At 46.7% G+C, this 20,720-nt stretch overlaps 1 protein-coding gene across 1 annotated transcript; it reads left to right on the forward strand.

Moving 5' to 3' along the window:
- The first annotated feature begins 2,699 nt into the window (after positions 1–2,699).
- On the forward strand, positions 2,700–11,105 carry LOC147980927 (multiple C2 domain and transmembrane region protein 5-like). Its single transcript, XM_087513677.1, has 2 exons — positions 2,700–2,839; positions 8,102–11,105. Exon 2 carries the CDS (start codon positions 8,131–8,133, stop codon positions 10,834–10,836), a length of 2,706 nt encoding a protein of 901 aa, XP_087369803.1. The 5' UTR covers positions 2,700–2,839; positions 8,102–8,130; the 3' UTR covers positions 10,837–11,105.
- Positions 11,106–20,720: the final 9,615 nt, after the last annotated feature.

Genomic DNA, 20,720 nt, shown 5'->3' on the forward strand with positions numbered 1-20,720 from the left:
GCGGGCACGAGGCAGGAGGCGGCTCGGTCTGTGGCTCTCGGATGCTCCGGCGTGGGCGGAGCCGGCGCGAGGAAGAGGAGCCTGGCATGGCTCCTGCTTGAGGTGTCCTTCCTGGAGGAGCTCGGCGGCAGCTGTCGCAGGCCGGCGCGGCGGAGGAAAGGGAGGCCCGTGTGAAGGGAGAGCGACGGGGAGGCATGGGCCAGGAGATCCATGGATCGGGACGGTGGTGCAGCGCTGCTCTCCCTCTCTCTCTCTGACGGCGCACACACAGGAGGAAGGGATCGATGGGGGGAGATGGGGATCGATGCAGGGAGGCTAGGGTTACCACGGGGAGCGACTGGGCTAGATGTCAGGAAGCAAGATGGGACTTGGGGGCCGGCCCAGGGAGAGGGAAGTGGCCAGAGGCCTGCTGGCTGGACGGGCTTCGCTTGAGCTGGGCTCTCTCTTTCTCTACTCTCCTCTCTTAACCAAAAAGAGAAAAGAAAAAATAGATAGAAGAAGAAAAATGGAAAGAGAGGGTATGGATGGAATTTGGGCATGGGAGTAATTTCCACGGACTCGCAAAAATGCGCATGTTCCAAGAAAATGGAGTGGGCATTTTTGAAAGTTTTAAATTCAAACTCATTTGATTTAAAATCAAATGGTTTAATAGGAAATGAGGGTTAGGAAGGTCCAAAAATGATCGTATTTTTGGTGGAGCTCCGAGAAATGGGGAAAGGATAAAAAGCAAAGTTTGGGGACCTAAACTTGAAGAGAGAAAAGGCATGTGATTATTTGCAAGTGTGCTCATGGGTGATTCCGAAAATGGGATATTGAATATAGCTCCCTAATAACGGGAGGATAGGTTATAAAGAGAATCACCATGTGAATTCTCTCGGTTTAAATGGACCGAAGATCCATGCAATTTATTTAGTGAGTTTTAAAACGGTTTGCATGATGATGAACATGTATGCAAATGAAATGCACATGATGACATGATATGCAATGCATGACACGCAAACAATGACAAGGCAACAACAGCGAATAACTGGACGACACCTAGCACATCGGTCTCGGGGCGTTACAATAAGGGAGCCAATGAAAGTAATATGTTTTATTTATTTAGCGGATTCATGCAGGTCCTTGCATTTTTTGTGTGTGATAAATGCTAGTAGTTGCTTTTACAAGAGATGATGGCTTTTAAAGGGAGCCAATGGAGTTAATCCCATTTTACCCCCAAAATGAGCCGCGAAGTGACAGAAATTACCCCCAAAATGAGGAACAGTCAACATTTTACCCCTAATTTAAAGATTCCTTCCACATTCTTCCCCTTGACATAAATTAACCCAATTTTACCGCTTCTCCCAATTTGGTGTTGATTTGGCAGGCCGCGTACGCGGGTTTTTTGTTGGTTTTGTTTCTTGTTTATTTTTATTTTGAATCGATTTAACTTGAGCGCACCGAACCGGAACCGGTGACCGCGCCCATCTAGTCTAGCCGCAGCAGGTCGCCGCGCCCGCCTCCTATGGTGTAGACAGCGCCGCGCCTCGCTATTTCCTTCTTTGCCCCCCCCCCCCCCCCCCCCCCCCCCTTCTCTTTCCTCCCACTATCATCAACGTTGGAAGCAAGGTGATCACAACAATGGAGCACGTGCCGCTGCCCTCCAGAGGTAAGCTCTCCTCCTTCTTGTCCATCTCCTCCATGTCAATGTCCCATGTAGGCACAACCTCGTCCCTGTTTCTTCTACTCCATCTCCATGTGTTGGATCTGCTCCATGTTCATGTGTTGGCTATGCTAGTTGTGCTCTATATGGGGTGGAAATGTCATGTTCGGGATCTGGTCTTTAGAAGTTTGGTTGGAAAAAGAAGATCTTTTTACTGAAGATATGGTTTAAGCAGAGATAAAGTCAATGCCTTTGAATAGCTATTCATGTGTTTTACTACTGGATTTGATGTGTATTTAAGAATCTTTTCAGAAACAAAACGTTTTGCAAGAGATGAGAGTTAGGGCTTAAGGTTGAAGCGGTAAAACTTGTGATTAGTGTCAAAGTTCAGTTAAGGTGTCAAAAAAGTTCAGTTACAGGTGTTTAAAAAAATTCAATTAGTAAGGTGCCGTTGATTTTGTCTTTTGCAGATGGATCAGTGGTGGCTGCTTAGGTTCGTTGTGCATATACAATCTGCTGTTCAACCTAGTCCTGGGCCTTGGCGTCTAGCCACAATTGCTATTGATAACTTGAAGGATGTGTTGGTGCAACTAGATTTAAGCAGAAATAATTTTATTTACTACAGAAACAGGTTGAACATGACAAAAGAGGGCTCGTGAACCACCCTAGATCCGTCATATCTAGGGAAACATAACCTCACAAACTTCCCGACTGCGCATAAATTGGTCGAACATTGTCGATCGGAGAAGGAGCCAGAGGGTCAAGACATAAAGAACCCGTGGCCTCATAGAACGAAGATTCTTAGTAATTGTTTTCACTCTTTTCTCTTTGAACCAATTCCTTTTTACATAAATAAACATGTCCATTTCGTTTCATAAATAAAAAGCGGGATCGTTCTTCATGCGCGACCTGGCCAACCCAATGACCATGCCTGCACGTGATGACCGATCGAGCTGCATGCGCCCTACACGCTGGCCGCCCGCGAGTTGACTTGACCGGCCGGACATTTTTTTTTAGCCAACGCCATTAATGGACCGCGTGTTGGTGCTTTCTCGCTTCCGGCCGGGCACCAATAGTCAACAGCTACTCTACTGCTTAAGCTCCGAGAGCGAGCGAGTCTCATCGAAGTGAGCCGTCCGCCGCTGCCGCAACCCATCCGTGGAGTCAACCTCGGAGTCGGAGAGCTACCCTTGCAAGGTACTGTTGCTACTAACTCCATGCGTGCTTTGCCTTTTTCCATTTCGTTTGGCTTTTTTGCTGGTTGATCTCCAGCGGCAATGCTGCCTTGCTTCTTGTACGGATCGAGCCCGCGATCATCATGTTCCTTCGTGATTTGGTTTGGTGCGGATTTAGTTTGTGTGAGCTTTCATCCTAGCATGGGTTGCATCTGGAAACTAGTGTCATGGCCTCATGGGGATCATGGGTGAAGACGATCTCTTCGGAGGCGGCGCCCTGTGGAATAGTGGATCTGTGATTTATACAGAGGCTCGTGGTCGTGGGTTATCTATTCATGGTGGCTTCGGAGTCAAACAATCCCAAGCTTGAAGAGATCGTCCGGGCTACGCTGAGCTCGCCACCTCCGAAGAAATCGCCTTCACCCATGATTATCTATTCGTCAGATATTGAACATTAATCATTAATTTAACTCGTTTTTTTTGCGCGAATATTTGATTCGGTTATCGCACCAGATATCCGTAGCCATGCCCGCGGATCCAATTAAAGCCCAAGGTGATTTTCTCACCAAAATGTTAACTGAGGTGGAGTTCCTTATTTTTGTTCAAACTATGTATAAATTCGAACTCCACTCCACTATAATACTTTTGACGAATTCTAAATAAATCTAATAATACACTTGACGAGGTTTTAAAATAAAAATAAGTCTAAAAATATATATTCTTAAAATGCAAAATAATTCAAATAGTCTAACCTCTATATATACATTATTAATGTGAGATAATTAATAAAAACTATAGGTTTAAGTGACTTTTGGATAATTGCTATGATTTTACGCCTATTTGTGTACTGTTCTACGTAACGTGTCAGAATTCTACCTATCCATAAAAGACTAACTATCCCCCTTCCCATTTAGAGAATACATCATGAAGAGGTGTATCAATTTTATAGACGGTCGATACAACCAGAATCCATATGATTAGCAATCATACCGGCCACGACTACAGTGACACCCAACTCGACTTGTATAATCTAAGGGCATCTCCAGCCGCGTCCCAGGAAGACCTCCCTAGGCGATTTTTTCGCGCCGGCGCCAAAAAAACGGCCCAGGAGCCTGATTTTCGCCGGCCTGAGCCCAAAACAGCGCCGGCGGACCTAGGCCGAACCCGGCGCGCTGGGGGGCGCCCGGGGGCGCCGGGGCGAACTGTTTTGGCGCGAAACAGCCGCGGGCCTGCCGTGTCAGCGACACGGCGCCTCGTCTTCCCCCAACGGCCTCGGTTCCCGCGAGGAATCAATGCCAAGGCTGCCGCCGGTCAGCCTTGCCATTGATTCCTCACGGGCGGCGCGTCACGGGACGGCGTGCCGACGCCTCCCCTCCCTCGCACGCGTACACACGGGTGCGGCGCGGCTATATAGCCGGTGGCCTGCACTCGCCTGTGCCCACACCAGCCCCGCTCCTCGCCGCCGCCCAGCTCCTCCCTCTCCCTACCTCTCCCGAGCGCCGCCGCCTAGCCCCTCCCTCTATCTCTCTACCTCTCCCGAGCCCGTCGCCATGGCGGAACGCTACCCCGGAGACGAGGCGGCAGCCAACGGCTTCGGCCGCCGTTCGCTCCGCGAACAGGAGTCCTGACTCCTGTTCCAGGCGAACATCCCGGCGCCGCCAGACATGCGCACCGGGCCGACGGAGTGGAGGCTCAGCGCAGGGGGAGTGCCCATTCCCCCGTTGCCCGACGCCGTGGCGAAGCCGACGTACTTCGCCGAGGAAGTCGAGGTCGTGCGCGCCTCCCTCACCGACGCCCAACTCTCCCTCCCCCAGTACGCCGCCGACAACCACGCGGCTTGGGCGGCGTATTTCGAGCGCCGCCAGCAGCAGCGCTTGGCGTCCATCAACGGCGCGCCGGTGGTTGGCGGCCGGCAGAACAGCGAGGGGCGCCACCTGTGGTGGGGCGTCCCCGGCCGCACACTCGAGGGCGTGCTGATGTACCTCGAGGGCGGCAACGACCCGCCGTTGGCGTACCCAGCGAGGGCGGCCGCCCCGGTGCAGCACCGACGCGCCGGGCCATGGGCGCCAAGGAGGTTCGGGTCCTCCTCCTCTTCTTCCTCCTCCCGATCTTCATTGCACTCCTCCGACACTCCGGCCCTGCTCGGCGTCAAGGCCGAGCCCGCGGCGGAGACGCCGCTCGGCCGGCGCACCCGCAGCGCCGGCATCGTCATCAACGAGGGCGGCCGGCGCGCCTCCTCGTCGGCTCCTCCTCCGCGCTTCGTCAAGCCAAAGACGGAGCCGGGGCTCGCGCCAGTGAAGACGGAGCCGGGGCTCGCGCCGGTGAAGGAGCCGGCCGCGCCGGTGACGACGGAGCTCGACGACGACGAAGTGGCCCTGAAATGGGTGCGCAGGGACTCCATAGCGATGGAGAAGGAGCGCCTGGAGAAAGCGAAGGAGCGCCAGCGCGCCACCCTGCTTCGCTTCGCGGAACGTCGACGCGGCCGCGACGAAGGCGGAGTCGTCGTCATCTGCGACAGCGACGACGACGACGACGATGCGCCGCCACCAGTCCGCCATGGCGACGCCGGGCGGGGGTCCAGTAGGGGCGCCCGCGTCAAGGAGGAGAAGGCCGCCGACGACGATGGCGGCGACGGCAGCGACTTCAGCCAGTTTTTCCTTTTGATTAGTTTATGTATATGTGCTATGCAATGAAAATCCGCGAACTTCGCCGAAATGTGCCGAAATTTATCGTGTTTGGCCGAAATTTATCGTATTTGGTCGAATTTTATCGTGTTTAAACCAAACTTCGCTGAACTTTTTTTATTTTAAAACGTGTCTGGGGGCGGCCCTGGGACCGGCGGTTGGGGACCAACTCGCCCCCAGGCCCAATTTTTACGCCGGCTCACCCCCAGGCGGCGATTTTAGGCGCTCCCTGGAGGACCAACGGCTGGAGATGTCCTAAGACACAAATGACAAGGAGGCAGAACAAATAGCACCAAAGCCGTGTCTTTATGGAGTAATAATGTAATCGCATAGCACTGACAGTTTAGTTGTATCTATACCAATTTGGCTCGGGGTATTTTGCTATACTTGGAACACTTTGTAGTTAAGCTTCTTTAGAGCAACTATAGCAGAATCGTCATATCAATGTTGATCGGCATAAATAACCGTTGATATAGTGATTTTGGCTGAAAAGTCCATTTTAGTAGAGTTGTCATACGCTCCTCGTCTTGCATAATTTACGGAACGCCCTCCAAATCGAGCCCTAGAACCTCATATTCGGAGGCTGGTGGACCATTGATATGAAGCGACCTCCATCCGCAACCACTTGCGCGGGAGAGAAATTCCAGACCGACTTCTTCCTCCCGCGCATAGCACGGTCAATGGCATCGCCGTCACTGCCTCTTTCGTCCCCGCCGATATTGCAATCTCTTTTCTACCGAGAAGAGCGCTAACTGATGGCCGACGCCGCGTTTCACAATCTTTTCCCCCCTGATGGCGGACAATTTTCCCTATGTTTCCCACCGAGTGTGGCCATTCACGGGTATATATACCGCATGGCCCCCTTCGTCGGCCACCACCCCTACCCCTCTCTCCCTCCTTTCTTCGTCGCTGAGGGAACCAAGAGATAGAGGCAAAAATATTGAACACCACTATTTTTGTAAAAATAACCCCATTGATCATTTTGGTGCTACCGCGCTCTCCAGGTGGACCTTTTCCCAACGAGCTCGAAGACAACACCGAGAGAGAGAGAGAAAGAGAGAGAGTGAGGGTGTCAAACTACTCTGAGTGGGTCGAGGACGATATACGTCGTAAGGCTGAATATGCCGCCGATGCGCCCGCCTACCCCCCGCTCTTGACTACTTTGACCGCATGTTTATGACCGTCTAAGTAGAAAAGGTAGAAATAAACGTGGAGCTCACGGCAACCTTCAAGAATATGGCCTTATCCTGCATCAAAGACGCACATGTGTTGGTTGACCTCGTGGTCGTAAAGTCACGGCAGCCGAAGCTTTTGCCGTATACGAGGTCACTTTCAAGAGGATGAAAAAACTCATAGTTCAACTAGTAAATAATAAATTCATTTTGTAAACCCATGTTAAAATTAATTGAAATTCATGTTGAAATCCAGTAAGGAAAAACTTTGGTGGGGAAGAAAGGAGTAATGCTACATCTACGTAATTGTTTTACGTATTTTATGTAATACTCCCTTCGTTTTAATAATATAAGAACGTTTTTGATATTAGTGTAGTGTAAAAAACGTTCTACAGAAATTTCTAGGGGCAAATCATCAAAACCTAAAAATCCCTGTGTACGGTGTACCTACTCTACCGCCGTGGTAACTGCGACCCGTGCTCCGCTCCGCCGCTGACCCCAATTCCGAGTGGCGGCGGGCGAGCTGACGCGCGGCGACGCAAGTGCGTCAGCAACGGGCGGGCCGGGGGTGCAGGGGCCGCTGACCCCACCTACGTCGGTATAGAGAAAAGAATCCTGCCGCGCCGGAGGAAGCTCGCCGTCGTCGCCGTGCGGAATTCTAATCGACATGGGGATTTCGCAGAGGAGATGAAGACGTTGTTTTTTTCTTTGTTGCTTTGAGATTCGTAAATCCACGTGTCAGCTGGTCGATGGGGTCTCATGAGATGAACCGTACGACCAGGTCGTATAAGATTTTCTTCCCGTAACCTCAAACTAGACGCTGCCGTAGGTAGCCATGCCTCTAATTTCCGCTTCGGATGCCGGCAGACGGCATCGGCTCCGCAGCTTCCATTGCGACCGCATCCGCCGTCCGAGCAAGGGGATGCGGACGGAAGCCGGGCGCAGGCGAGGGCGTGGCTGCAGTCCCTGTCGCGGCGGCGACCGGGAGCAGCAGCTGAGCGAGTTCTGCCACCGATGGCGCCGTGCCATTCGGCCGTGCAGGTGCTTCAGTTTTCCTCGCGGAAATCCTTTCCCTGAGACTTTTACTAGGTTCAATCCAAAACGCAGGCCCATATATTTTCTTTATCCGTGGAAGCAATTAGACACGATCGGATGATTGGTGAGATTACTTGTTCCGTTTCAGTTAGCTTTTGTCTGGATCCAGATATACATTTGTCAGAATTTATTCGAACATGGTTCAGAAGATATGCTGATTGTATTTAGAATGATTTCAAAATATGCATACCTAGTAGTATGTTATAATTTGATCTTTTTGTTTTCTAGTAGTGGTATTCTACTGTTTGCTGTGTCTTTTTGAAAGATCTAATTTATTCTCCTAGGCCATCATCCAGTTCGAAGAAATTATGAAATTCTTATTAACTTTTGCAGGCCATAATCAGGTCATATTTTAAGAAATAATGTTGAGACAGAAACTCTCTGTGGAAGTTGTAAGCGCCAATGGCCTTTCGGACAGTCTTGAGCTACCGAGTCCCTGTGTTGAGCTTCGTTTTGCTGGCCAAAGTTTCACTACGACGGTCAAGAGGAAGGTTCGATGTCCTGTATGGTCCGAGAAGACCATGTTTGATGTGCTGGACAAGGAAAGGCTTCCTTCTCTTGCTCTTGAAGCTTATGTCTATAATGTCATTGATGGCTACCAGTTTTTCCTTGGTAAGGTCCGGATTTCTGGGGCTAGCTTTTCTGACTCATCTGATGAAATTGTCAAAGACTATCAGTTGAAGGGTCGGATGTTCAAGCGATCGAAGGGAGTGTTGCTTCTTAGAGTATTTCTGAAAAATGAAGCCCCTGTCTCACAACTTATACCCTCTCCTGTTCTGGGACTTCCTGTACAGGCACCCGCGGATGCTGTAGTCAAGTACATTCAACCAAACTTTGAAGATGGGGTGATTGTTGGGCGTATATGCTACTTGTTTGTACGTGTGGTAAAGGCTCGATGCTTGCCTGATGTGGATGTTGACCAAAAGCCTGATCCATATGTAGAGGTAAATGCTGGTAACCTTAGAAGCATCACAAACTCTGTACCCGAGGAGCAGAACCCAGAGTGGAACTCGACTTTTGCTTTCTCCAGACGCCAGTTGGACAATGCACAGATAACTAGAATCTACGTTGTTGTCTATGACGGGTTCACAGATGATTCTGTTGGGTTGATCTCATTTGACCTAAGTGACATTCCTGAGCGTTCCCGAAATGACAAACCAGTAGTGCCGAAGTGGCACCAACTTATTGACCAAAGCGGAAGGACAGCACAAGGTGAGTTGATGCTTTCGGTTTGGAAGGGCGTGCAGTCTGATGAGGCATTCTTTGATTCATGGAAGTCGGACTGGTTAGAGGCGAGCGTGGCTGTGCGACCGCACATTGTGCCCAAAGTGTATAGCTTACCCAGGCTGTGGTGTCTGCGGGTCCATATAATTGAGTTCAAATGTATTGCTCTAGCATGTGGAAGCAAAATTGTAGAGGCATATGTCACAGTGGTGGTAGGTGGTCAGCGAAAGACGACGAAGAGAATGAAGAAGCCACTAGCCCAGTATGTCTGGGATGAAGAACTGACATTCATTGCTGCAGAGCCATTTGAGGATGACCTTCAAATATCTATCCAAGCACATCTAGGGCCTGGCAGAGACAAGGTTGTCGGCCGAATCATCATACCCGTGCAAACAGTTCAGCGTCGAGTTGGAGGTTTGTCGTCTGCCAAACTCGAGCATCAATGGCATGATCTTCAAGTTCCACCCAATGCAGCAGTTGCCAATGGTGCTGGGGATGAGTTGACCGTGTCATCGTGCCGCATTCATCTCACTACCTGCCTCGACAGTGAATACGGTGCCCACTATGGCTCTGGAGACCACACGGATGAAATCTCAAATCCTCCACTTGTTGGCTTGCTTGAGGTTGGCATCATTGGAGCTCGGGGTCTGCCTCCTATAAAAAGGAAAGATGGGAGATTGTCGTCGCATCCATATTGTGTGGTGAGATACGGCCGGAAGTGGGTACGAACTCGTACCATCATCAACAACCGTGACCCATTATTCCAAGAGCAGTACTCATGGGATGTTTATGATACAGCAACAGCCCTGATCGTTGGAGTGTTTGACAATGCCCAGGTGGAAGAGTCAAGTTCAGGAGGGTACAAGGGTGTCAACATAGGGAAAATAAGGATACATCTTTCCGATCTCCAACCTGGTCGGATATATTGTCATGCATACCCTCTTCTTGTTCTGCAGCCTTCAGGTGTGAAGAAAATGGGTGAACTGTGCCTGTCGGTGAGATTTACGTCAAAATCATTAACGAACATGGTGCGTATGTATGGCTCCCCCAATCCACCAAAGATGCACCATCGAGACCCACTGCAGATTCTGATAGAAGATCTGCAGTTCCATGCTGTCCAGATTGTGGCATTCCGACTGAGCCAGATGGATCCACCCCTATGCAAGGAAGCAGTGGAATACATGTGTGATGTGCAAAGCCACTTGTGGAGCATGCGGAAAAGCAAGGTCAACTTCTACAGGATCATGTCTGCCCTCTCAATTTTTATCACATTTTGGCGGCGGTTTCTCTATGTTTGTTCATGGGAGAACCCCGCGATCACTTTGCTGGTCCATGCTGTTTTCCTCTTAGCTCTTATGTTCCATCAATTCATACTCCCGTCAACACTCCTATTTACCTTCTTCAGTATAGTATGGAACTACTGGCATCGCCCTACTCATCCTTCCCACGTCGACATCAAGATATCTTTAACAGACACTGTACACCCAGATGAGCTCAACGAGGAATTTGATACCTTCCCAACTTCTCGGAGCTCTAGTTTAACAATGATGAGGTATGATAGGCTGAGGTGCGTTGCCAGCAGGATACAGACGGTCATGGGAGATGTAGCAGCATGTGGCGAGAGGATCACTGCATTGACAACATGGAGGGATCCTACAGCAACAGCAGTATTTGGGCTGTTTACTTTAGCAGCAGCCGTTACGCTGTGTTTTACACCGTGGAAAGTTGTCGCCGCGATGGTTGGACTCTACACCATGAGGCACCCCAAGCTTCGACGGAAGACGCCGTCATTCGCTTGGAACTTCTGTAGGCGATTGCCACACAAGGGCGACAGTTTGCTCTGAATATCTCATGTACTATGTGATGGCCATTGAGTCTGCTGCTGGCTGCTCTCGTTTGTGGTAACCATCCTTTGCTATTTTGTACTGTTTCTTGAATCTGTTGGTTGCAACTCTCTCCTGTTATGTCATCATTGTGGTTGCAAGACTTGGTTTTCATGCAAAGCGTAATCATATGTTGTTGTAAGCCTTTTTCTCTCCACGCATGTTTAACGATACACACCAATTGCGCACCATTTGGAAGTACCTGATTTTCATTATGAGAATTTTGTTCATGTGCTCCTAGATGCGGCAGCCCTTTAAATTAGTACATGTTTCAAATTTAAGTGGCATCGTTAGTATCCAATTTCAGATTTGTAAAACTACAGCTCAAAGCAGGACCAGAAAATAGATACCCCGCAGCACTGTCAACCGAATCATGAATTTTCAGTTTTCCACATACGCAGCACCAGAAGAACAATAAACCCTATGAAAAAAGACCAAATTCATATTTTCCTTTTTTTTCAGTGAAAATCGACAATAAACCCTATACATAAGCTGCACCTCTCACCGGCTCGTCTCCAGGGTTTAACTACCCATTATCCGTGGGAAAAAAAGTGAGCTAATGAAGTACTGAACCCATGGATTTCAGAATCCTCTTGTAATGATTGTAGCTACATAATCAGATGGACTTGAGAAGAAATATCATGGCTGTGTGATAGGACTAATAATTATCTTCTTCTTGTTTCGTCGCTGTCACTTCAATCACGCATGAATGCTGGTTTCGCGGCTCGGTGTTCCTGGTCTACTCGGTACGGTCGATCAGTCAACGTTAGCGATGGTAGCTCGTGTATCACGCTCAGCTCTTTCCTGCTGCTAAGGCTAGGTGCACCTACAAATAACATAATGCATGGGACGTACTAGGATCGACGGCGGAACACGAGCTCTTTTCATGCTAGTATATCATAATAGCTTTGCCAGCATCGTCTCTCCGTTGGATTAACTGTTCAGCTGACGGAAATGACACGGTTCAGGCGGAAATTTTCTGAGAGCTCCGTCTGAACCTGATAGGCACAGCCGCACAGGACTAGAGGAGTGTTGAAAAAATACTCGAAAGGGTGAGGACTAATAGCCACTGATGCAGGTTACAGTGTCATCCTGATTGGAACAGTTGTCACTAACTTTGTTCTGACGGACCTGGAGTGGTTCGAAAGTTCGTTCCACAAACCTGAGTCATGCATATTTTTATTTGTAGTTTTGAAATGTTCCATGGTTGAAGAAAAAGTTTGGCCAACCAAGAAAAAACTTGAGCCATGCCGAACGATCCAATAGAGCATTTAGAGGAGGTAAATAAATTATCCAAATCTAGCTGGTAATTTTAACAGTTGCAAAGCTATCTTACATAAGAGCAACTCTAGCTAAGTCGTCGTATCGGCTGACAGTCACAATAACCGCTAGTGTGGTGATTTTTGCCAAACAATCGCTCTAGCAGATCCACCATCACATGCTCGATTGACATGATCTTTGGAGGCCGCTCCAAATTGAACACGTGAGTCTCCATATTTGGCGGTTGGCGGTGCGATATAGCACGCCCTCCATCCATCTAAATCTTGGCGCCACGGACATTCTAGGACTCGCGCGCCACCCACACCTCATCCCTGCCCTGCCGACGTTTGGTACCACCTCCGCCGCCCAGACCGCCGTGATTTGGCCCCGGTCGCCTCCGCAAAGACGTTCCCGGGCCTCCAACGTTCCGCCGCAGCCCCGTGCCTGCTTCATGTCATCCGGCCATGCCACCACTTTCTCGGCGCATCCTCAAGGTGTTCGACAAATTGACAAAATGTACATTTTCGCAACGTATCCTTGTAAATTAAGTTTAGCGGCTCATAGATTCTGTGTACATGACATATGATTCACATTATGTGTACATGAATCCCTTGGTAGAGCTATTTTTTGATGATTTATCTTAGGATTCAAACTCCAAGTCCGAGAGTGAAATCATAGACGCTGAAGAAGACGAGGTTCTCATAGTGGTTGCTGACTGGATAGCGGTAGCCGGAACAAAGAGGAAGCATGCAAGATTGAAGGTTGGTCGTGCTATATTTCATCGGAACAGAACCGAAGGCCACGAGAAGGTCATGTGTGACTACTTTCTGTCTGGTTGTACCTTCCCTGCTCAAATGTTTCGTCGATGATCCCACATTATCGAACGGTTGTTTTGTTGAATTGCCGATGCCATGGAAGCCAATAAACCTTTCTTCCAACAACAAAGAAGCGCTGATCTGCTGGATTTTCCCTTCTCAGAAGGTGACTGCGACACCTCGGACGATTGCATATAGTGTTCTTGTAGATGAATTGGATGAGTATCGTCAAATGGCGGAAGATACAATCATTAAGTGCACGAAAGTGTTCGCTGAAATTGTGGCGAGGGTTTATGTAGAGCAGTATCATCAAGCACCCAATGTCGAGGACATGGCAATCCTTTTAGCGATGGACGCAACAAGCGGATGGCATGAGATGTGCTATGGAGTGTTGACTGCATGCATTGGAGGTGGAAGAATTGCTCTGTAGCTTGTCACAGACAATTCAGCGGGCAATGCCACGATCCAGCAAGTCTTTTGGAAGCGGTTACCTCCAAATATTTGTGGATTTGTCATTGCTACTTTCAGTTTCCTAGATCTCACAATGACATCATTATCCCACGGAGATCTCATACGTTTGTAGGCTAGCTAGTTGTACTGCTCCACCTTCCAACTCCATTGTGAATGGCCACAATATGACCAAAGCTACTATTTAGCCGATGGAATCTATCCATCTTGGTCCACATTTATGAAGACAATTTGAAGGATCAAAGATGCCCTATATGCCAACTAGAGGGGGTGAACAGGCGAGTACCAAATTTAATATTTTTCTTAGTTGCTTTTAGAGAAAAGTGGGGAAATGTAAGTTCTCTAGATATACAACTAGGTGATACCCCCCGTATTATGCAGTACAACAAGTCAACAAGCCAACAAGCTACACAAGAAAACACACAAGCTAGAAACCATCGGACCCCGTGGGCACGAGGTATGCAGGTCGTGGGCACAAATAAGGTGGATTTTAGGCTAAACCGAGTATTAGGTGTAGGATAGTTGGGAATATATGTTTTGCGTCATCTCACACTTTTTTCAAGAACCTCGATCCCTCATAATAGTGCAATTTTTCTATGATTGAAAGAAACCAAACAAAATTTCGTGTCGTAAAAAACTACGCCTTTTCCCTTTTCAAGTGGGGTGGGGTGGGGGTCATACATCTCCTTAAAATAACCTTCGAGGAAGCAATGACATGAGATACAATTTATTACCCATCATTAGCTTCCATTAACCATATTGTTATCACAGTCAAATACCATTTAGAGACAAATGCACTTTCAATGACCTCTGTAGAAGGGTATCTCTCCTAGCGGTGTACTATACCAGGAGTGGCCCATCAGATGGGAGGCCCATTAATGTGCCGGCCTCACGGCCGAGGAGATCAAGCCTTGGTGAGGAACCTTCACCTGATTAGAGGCCCAACTTTTGGAAGACTCTTCCTCTTGGCGTGCAAAGCAAGGCCCCCTCAAATGATCAAGGCTCAAGGTCAATTAGGAAACTTGTAGTACTAGCTCTCGTCCCTTTTATAGGGCGAGGCTAGGGGATAGTCTGAGGCATTTGACTCACAGTTATCGTCTCGGTAGTTATAATCATCTCATACTTGTATTCTCCTCACGCGAGGCATTTTCCACCAGATGAAGAGAGGGGAAAGAGTTTTGAGCTACAAAGAGAACGCAAAAGCAGCAACGACCATGGATCGTCGGGCAGTTGATAGTAACGAAGATTAGCAATTGCACTTCAATGTTTTGTGTAACTAATCAAGCTTCCATTTTATGTCGTACAATGTTGAGGGTAAAGCATACAAGATGAGGCTCATCCAACTCATCTTTGTTTCCACTGTCTGAACAACAGACACCGCCACACTGTGCTTGCTTTCTGACCCATTTCCATCTGAATGGTCACAACCCATGGAAAGATAAGCTAATTGTACATTCCACACCCTTGTATTTTTCTGCTCAATCATAGGTCACACTGTTCATACATACACATGGGAATTCCGAGCTTCATGTAGGGTTCATCTTGCTTAAGCCTACTTGAAGTTGTGTTTTTTGGGCCTCTTTGGTTCCTAGGATTCTCACACATGATGACGTCTTGAATTGTATAGGATTAGAGGATAATAGAAATTTGGATTAAAGAGTGTTTGACATCACAATAAAACAAGGGAAAACTTTGTTTTTGCCACTCTAGTTTTTGCCAACTTTGCTTATGCCACTCTAGAATTTGACATTTCACTTTTGCCACTCTTAGCTTTTGACAATATATCACTTTTGCCATTCCGTGGCAAAAACGATAATTTTTCATAAAACAAAGGAATGTTGCCAAGAAGTTTGAGTGCATGAAAATATTCCTCTAGATAGAGTACAATGAATCATAAGAAATAAATCAGACAAATCAAACAACAAAAATAGAGAAGTTCTTGAACATCCAAATCTTTCAAAAATCGGACAAATTATTTCGAAACAAATGATAGAGAACATGCATACTTAGAAGCTGGTTTTTCCAAAAGGAAAAACTTGCCCCCTTAACCTGGTCTAACACATTGTATTACTTCCCATGAAACTTGCTATGAGTTCTTGAGTTATTTACGGTTTTCTCTGCATGCGTGTCATTGTTTGTGCGGAAATGAGATGCATTTTGCGATCATGCGTATAAATTGTTCTCCAAGATTATTTAGAGTTAATTGGTTACCTCCCTCTCGTTCGTTCTACACTAGATCCCCTCCAGTCTTACTTTCAGCTCTACTTCTTTTACATGAAACCTCTCGGATCTCTCTCGCCCAACTAAACACTCTATGGCAATAGTCTCTGTCCAAAGTTTCATATTCGCCGATCATGTTACGTGAGTATATAGTTTTTAAAAGAGCAAGGCACACAGATGATCAAGTTCCGAAAGCAAAAATTTGAAGCCTAGGATACGCTTTGATCCTCCCATGTGTCATGAACGATGGCACTCACCTAATGCATGTGGCAGTACACTTGTTTTCAGATATTTTTATGCATACCTCCGAACTCCCATGTACGTATATACATATACCCCGGAGTACTCCCTCCGTAAAGAGATATAAAAGTATTTAGTGATATAAACGTTTTTATAGATAAAAATTAGATGGACAAATGAACGATCTAAAGTACCGAAAACTATATATACAACTGGAGTAGTGGACCCCGTCTTGGCCGATCGGAAGAAAAGGCACACCAACGGGTTGGATGATGTTTGCATAATAGATGCAAGCAACGAAGTCCCAGTAAAAATATTGATGGATAAAGGTTCTGCCCATATTTCAAGGTATTTTTCTAGCCTAAACAAATGTTCCTTTCAATTATGATTAAATGCCATGTCACGCAAACTTTAAACTTTATTCTTTGACTATCAAAAGATCCCAATGGAATTACATATGATCAATTAGTGGGACACATATTGATGCAAAAATCAGGCTTGATAAGCAAAATCCTTATAGAAATAGACATGGTCATCCCTCTCAAAATGTAATGGTGGTAGTGTCATTTGAGATGACATTCTTATGTCGTTGCTAGATGGGAAATTTATGCGCCAGATCAAATTGTTTTAAGATGGATTGTTAATAGTGAGATTTTTGTTATTCCTGAAGGTAAAAAGTACAAATATATGAACCATATATTAGTGTATTAATATAAAGATTTTGAGTGTGCTATGAAACCATATTTGCAGGTAATTTTATCTTGTTGATTTGGGCTATGTAAATACTATGGAATTTATTGCCCCATGTCGCGAAGATCGCTGAGGACGATGGAACGAGGACGACACCGACGTCTAGGGGCTGAGGACGGACAACGGAGGATAAATCGTAGGTAGGAGCTTGGGAAGCTGTTGGCAATGGGCAACACTGGAAAATGTGAGAAAAAAAGATGGCCGCACTATTCATGGGAGGAAGCAAATCGGTATCCTATTCAAATAAAGTAATAGACAGGTGGATTTTACAAATAGTCATGGGAGGAATCAAATCGGTATCCTACCCAAACATGATTTTCTGTAAAGTAGTTATCTAGAATATAATTTAAAAAACCGATTTTTCTAATAGCCGGCTACAAACTCATAATTTCATATATTCATGGTTATCCAAGGAACAACTTAAATACAACCAAAATGGTAGGCTTGTTGCTATTTATAATAAACTTGTTCACTTATTTATAGCCTATAGTTAGCTCAGTTAACCACATAGCAGTGCCGTCAAATACTAAGATGATTTTTCATCTATAAATTCTCGCTTTTAATGTTTCTAAACATTATTTTTTAAATGAAATCATTTTTGGTAGCATGAAATTTAATTCATTTGATAATAGATTTCGTTTGATTAACTGATCTCATCCGTCCTAATAAACAAAAGACGAGATAATATTATTTTGCAGTTTAATGTGTGCCACCAATGTGTTGTTGTGTACTTGTATATGTCCATTTCAAATTTAGTACCTGTAAATATCTTGGTGAAGACTTCTAGAGCGTACACGTATATCAATATCTTGACAAGTTGACATAATTTGAAGCATAAGATTTTCTATTGTAGGTGTAAACAATTATGAAATATACTATCTATGAGATGCCTATATGATGTAGACCGAATTTTTAAAGATCCCTCTAAAACTTGATACGGGTATCTACCTTTAAAAACACATCGTGTCTATTTTATAAAATAACTTGTCTTACATGCGCACACCCTAGGCTTTAATAGCCGACCCAAGTGACATAGCTTGGAAAACAAGCTGACCAACCAACAAAAACTCTTCGTACGTGTACAAAAGTATTTGGACTCTTAACTGTCTAATAGATTTCTTGCTTTATAGATTAGCAAGATAACCTTTACAACCGAACGATCCACCCTAGAAAAATCAGACTTTATTATGTAAATGAGTGTACCATCGTGATGTCTTCTACAGGTGGACCCCAACCGCATTCGTGCAAGGAGAATTGATCACGTATCAAGCGTCCCTTCCACACACGTTCCTTCCATGGTAAGAAAAGAAATATAAAATATTTTATGTACTTGTTTGTCACGCAACAACTATTCCTGCCAAGCCAACAAACAAGATCCATCGTGGACTCCTTAATTCCTCCATATAAATGAGGCTTACCAAGATAATTAAAGTATTCCTTTGCTTGGTTTCCTCTTAACGCATGAAAGTCTAACGCCGAAGCAATTATCATCTCAACCTGAACATATTTCTCTTCTCTCCTGAAGCACATAGCTTGCAACGCTTCAGCATGCATGCATCTATCTACTATTGTAAGTACATTTTTGTAACTTGGCCGTAGATACTCCAGTGTATATGCAGCATATTTTTTAACACAACCGGCTTCTGGTGAAATATCGACGACCTTAGTGTGTATACTACAACGGGTCATATCACTATATGTGTTGTGAGATCATTGACATTGCTCATTACAGATTTTTCTGTGGCAAAATAAACCCTTCGTGTTCCTGGAATTTGACATTTGAATGGCAACATGTTTGAATTATATGAATGGAATTCTGCTAAGAAATTTGAGTGGATGGAATTTTTTATTCTAGATAGAGTACAAATGATTCTTAAGAAAAAAATCAAACGAATCACGCAACAAACATAGGAAAGTTCCTAAAGATCCAAATCTTTTAAAAATACTACAAATTGTTTTGAAACAAAAGATAAAGAACATGCTACTTGGGAGCTATGTTTTCCACACACAAAAAAACCTTGCCCCCTTAATCCGGTCTTACACACTGTGTTAGTTCTCGGTTCCTAGTGAAACTTCATCTGAGTTCTTCGGTTATTCTACGTTTGTTTCCTTGCATTCATGTCAATGTTTGTGTGGAAATGAGATGCATTTTTCAATGGTGTGTACGATCGTTCTTCGGCATTTACAATTCTTGTTCCTTGTACACGAGATCCCCCCTTCCGGCTGTGCTTCCTGTGCATGAAACCTCTCCGATCTCTCTGGTCCAACTTGAGCACCCCCATGGCGACAGTCTCTGTCCATATTTTCATATTCCCAATCCCATTACATGAGTAGGAGTAGTTTTTAAAGTGGCAGGGCACGCAGATGATTAAGTTCCGAGAGCGAAATTTCCAAGCCTAGGATACTCTTTGATCCTCCCATGTGTCACGAACGATGGCACTCACCTAATGCATGTGATAGTACACTTGTTTTTCAGATATTTTTTAATGCGTAGGCACGTCCTAGACAATTGGACGGAGAACCGATCGGTTTCAAGTACAGAGAACTGTGTAAACAACTGGAGCACCGGGCCCCGTCTTGACTGATCGAAAGCAAAGGCACACCAACCCGACAGTAGTAGTATGATATATCCCCATCTACGCCTCTGCTCGGCGATGCCTGTTTTCCTCTCAACTCTCATCAAAATATTACCACCAGGCTAGTATATTTGAGCCCAGCTCTCCCGTGGAACATTCGTCGACGAGACCGTGAGAACCCTACCTCGCCGTATGTTTTCGGGTCGGCAAACTCCTGTTTCTTCCGCAGACAGCGCGACGAGAGTCCAGGATCAGCGACCCGAATGCTGTTCGGATGGTCCCTCGCTCTCTCGCCCCTGTCATCCCTTTCTTGCCGCCCTTTTAAACCCGTGTCCGTGACCATGCTGTTGGGCTCTGATCACCGGTGAGAAAGGCTCCAGAAAGAAAGGAGGGACGTGGAGAGGGGAGAAAAGCCGAGCGCCCAAGGACGGCCGGCATTGACGCTCCGGAGCCCTCAATGGCAGGGCACTCGTGCAAAGGTGGTAGAGTGGTACTGGAGGGGACGGGTTGCTTAGATTTGGTTCGTGGCGAATGATGATGCCGCTATGAATCCTCCGTCCTCCCCTTCCTTTTTCTCAGGGTCATTAGGACCCTCCATGCATGATTAGGTTAGGCATGGCATGATGCGTCGTTTGGCTAGCTCACGTCCATTTCTGGCAGCTGGGACGCAGTTTGCTCTGAAAGCGTCCCGTTCTGCTGATTACTGTAGTTCGTTGGTTGAGCGGTACCAGTACGTACGTCCTGTCTTTCTCTAGTGAGAGCCGTGTACGTGGCAGTCAACAGTAGATGATTTGTTTAGCTGAAACAGCTGGCGAGGTAGATTTAATAAGTTGGCCTTATTCTGATGCAGAGGCCGGGAAGTCCCTTTTTCGAAAAAAGGCTGGCGAGGTAGGGGTACACCGTGAAATTTCGGGACAAGATCGAGTGACAGTGACAGACAGTCCAGCTGCATTGACTTTCACGGAACGTTTGTGCTCGCTCGGGAACATGAGCGAGCTTTGCTCTCCTTGGGACTAATTTTTTGTTCCTTGGGACATGCCCAGCCAGAATAACGAACGGGTCTCCGGGGAAAGATTCCTGGGCTAACAAGCATGCCTTGCAAGGCCATGCACGTGGCCTTCATGTGCTTAAGGGTTTCCAACCCTTGGATCCCTTGGACGTTTCTCCGAGCCCACGTCTTCCGTCGTCCCTCCAGCAAGTGGAACCATCGGATCCAGCGCAGCTCGATCCGACACGTAGAGACCGATCGATCTGTTCCGGCCGCAGCCATGCTCGGCGTCAGTGACCGATGCACGCACCGTCACGCGCCAGATGAGATCTGACCTGACCTGTGCAGCCAAGCTTAGCTTAGCTGACATGGCTCGTCGCGTTTGCGTCGGCGTACAGATCAAGCACATGGCCTCAGGTAGTATAGAGTAAACCCCGGCCGATTTGGCTTTGCATGTCGGCGGAACATCCATGCGCCGGGCTGTCAAAGAGGTTTTTTTTTAGCATCAATATAGACACAAGCGCTCAT

The sequence above is a fragment of the Triticum urartu genome, chromosome 3A, assembly GCF_056163025.1.
Source record: "Triticum urartu cultivar PI428250 chromosome 3A, HENAU_Tu73, whole genome shotgun sequence".
Classification (NCBI taxonomy): Eukaryota; Viridiplantae; Streptophyta; class Magnoliopsida; order Poales; family Poaceae; genus Triticum; species Triticum urartu.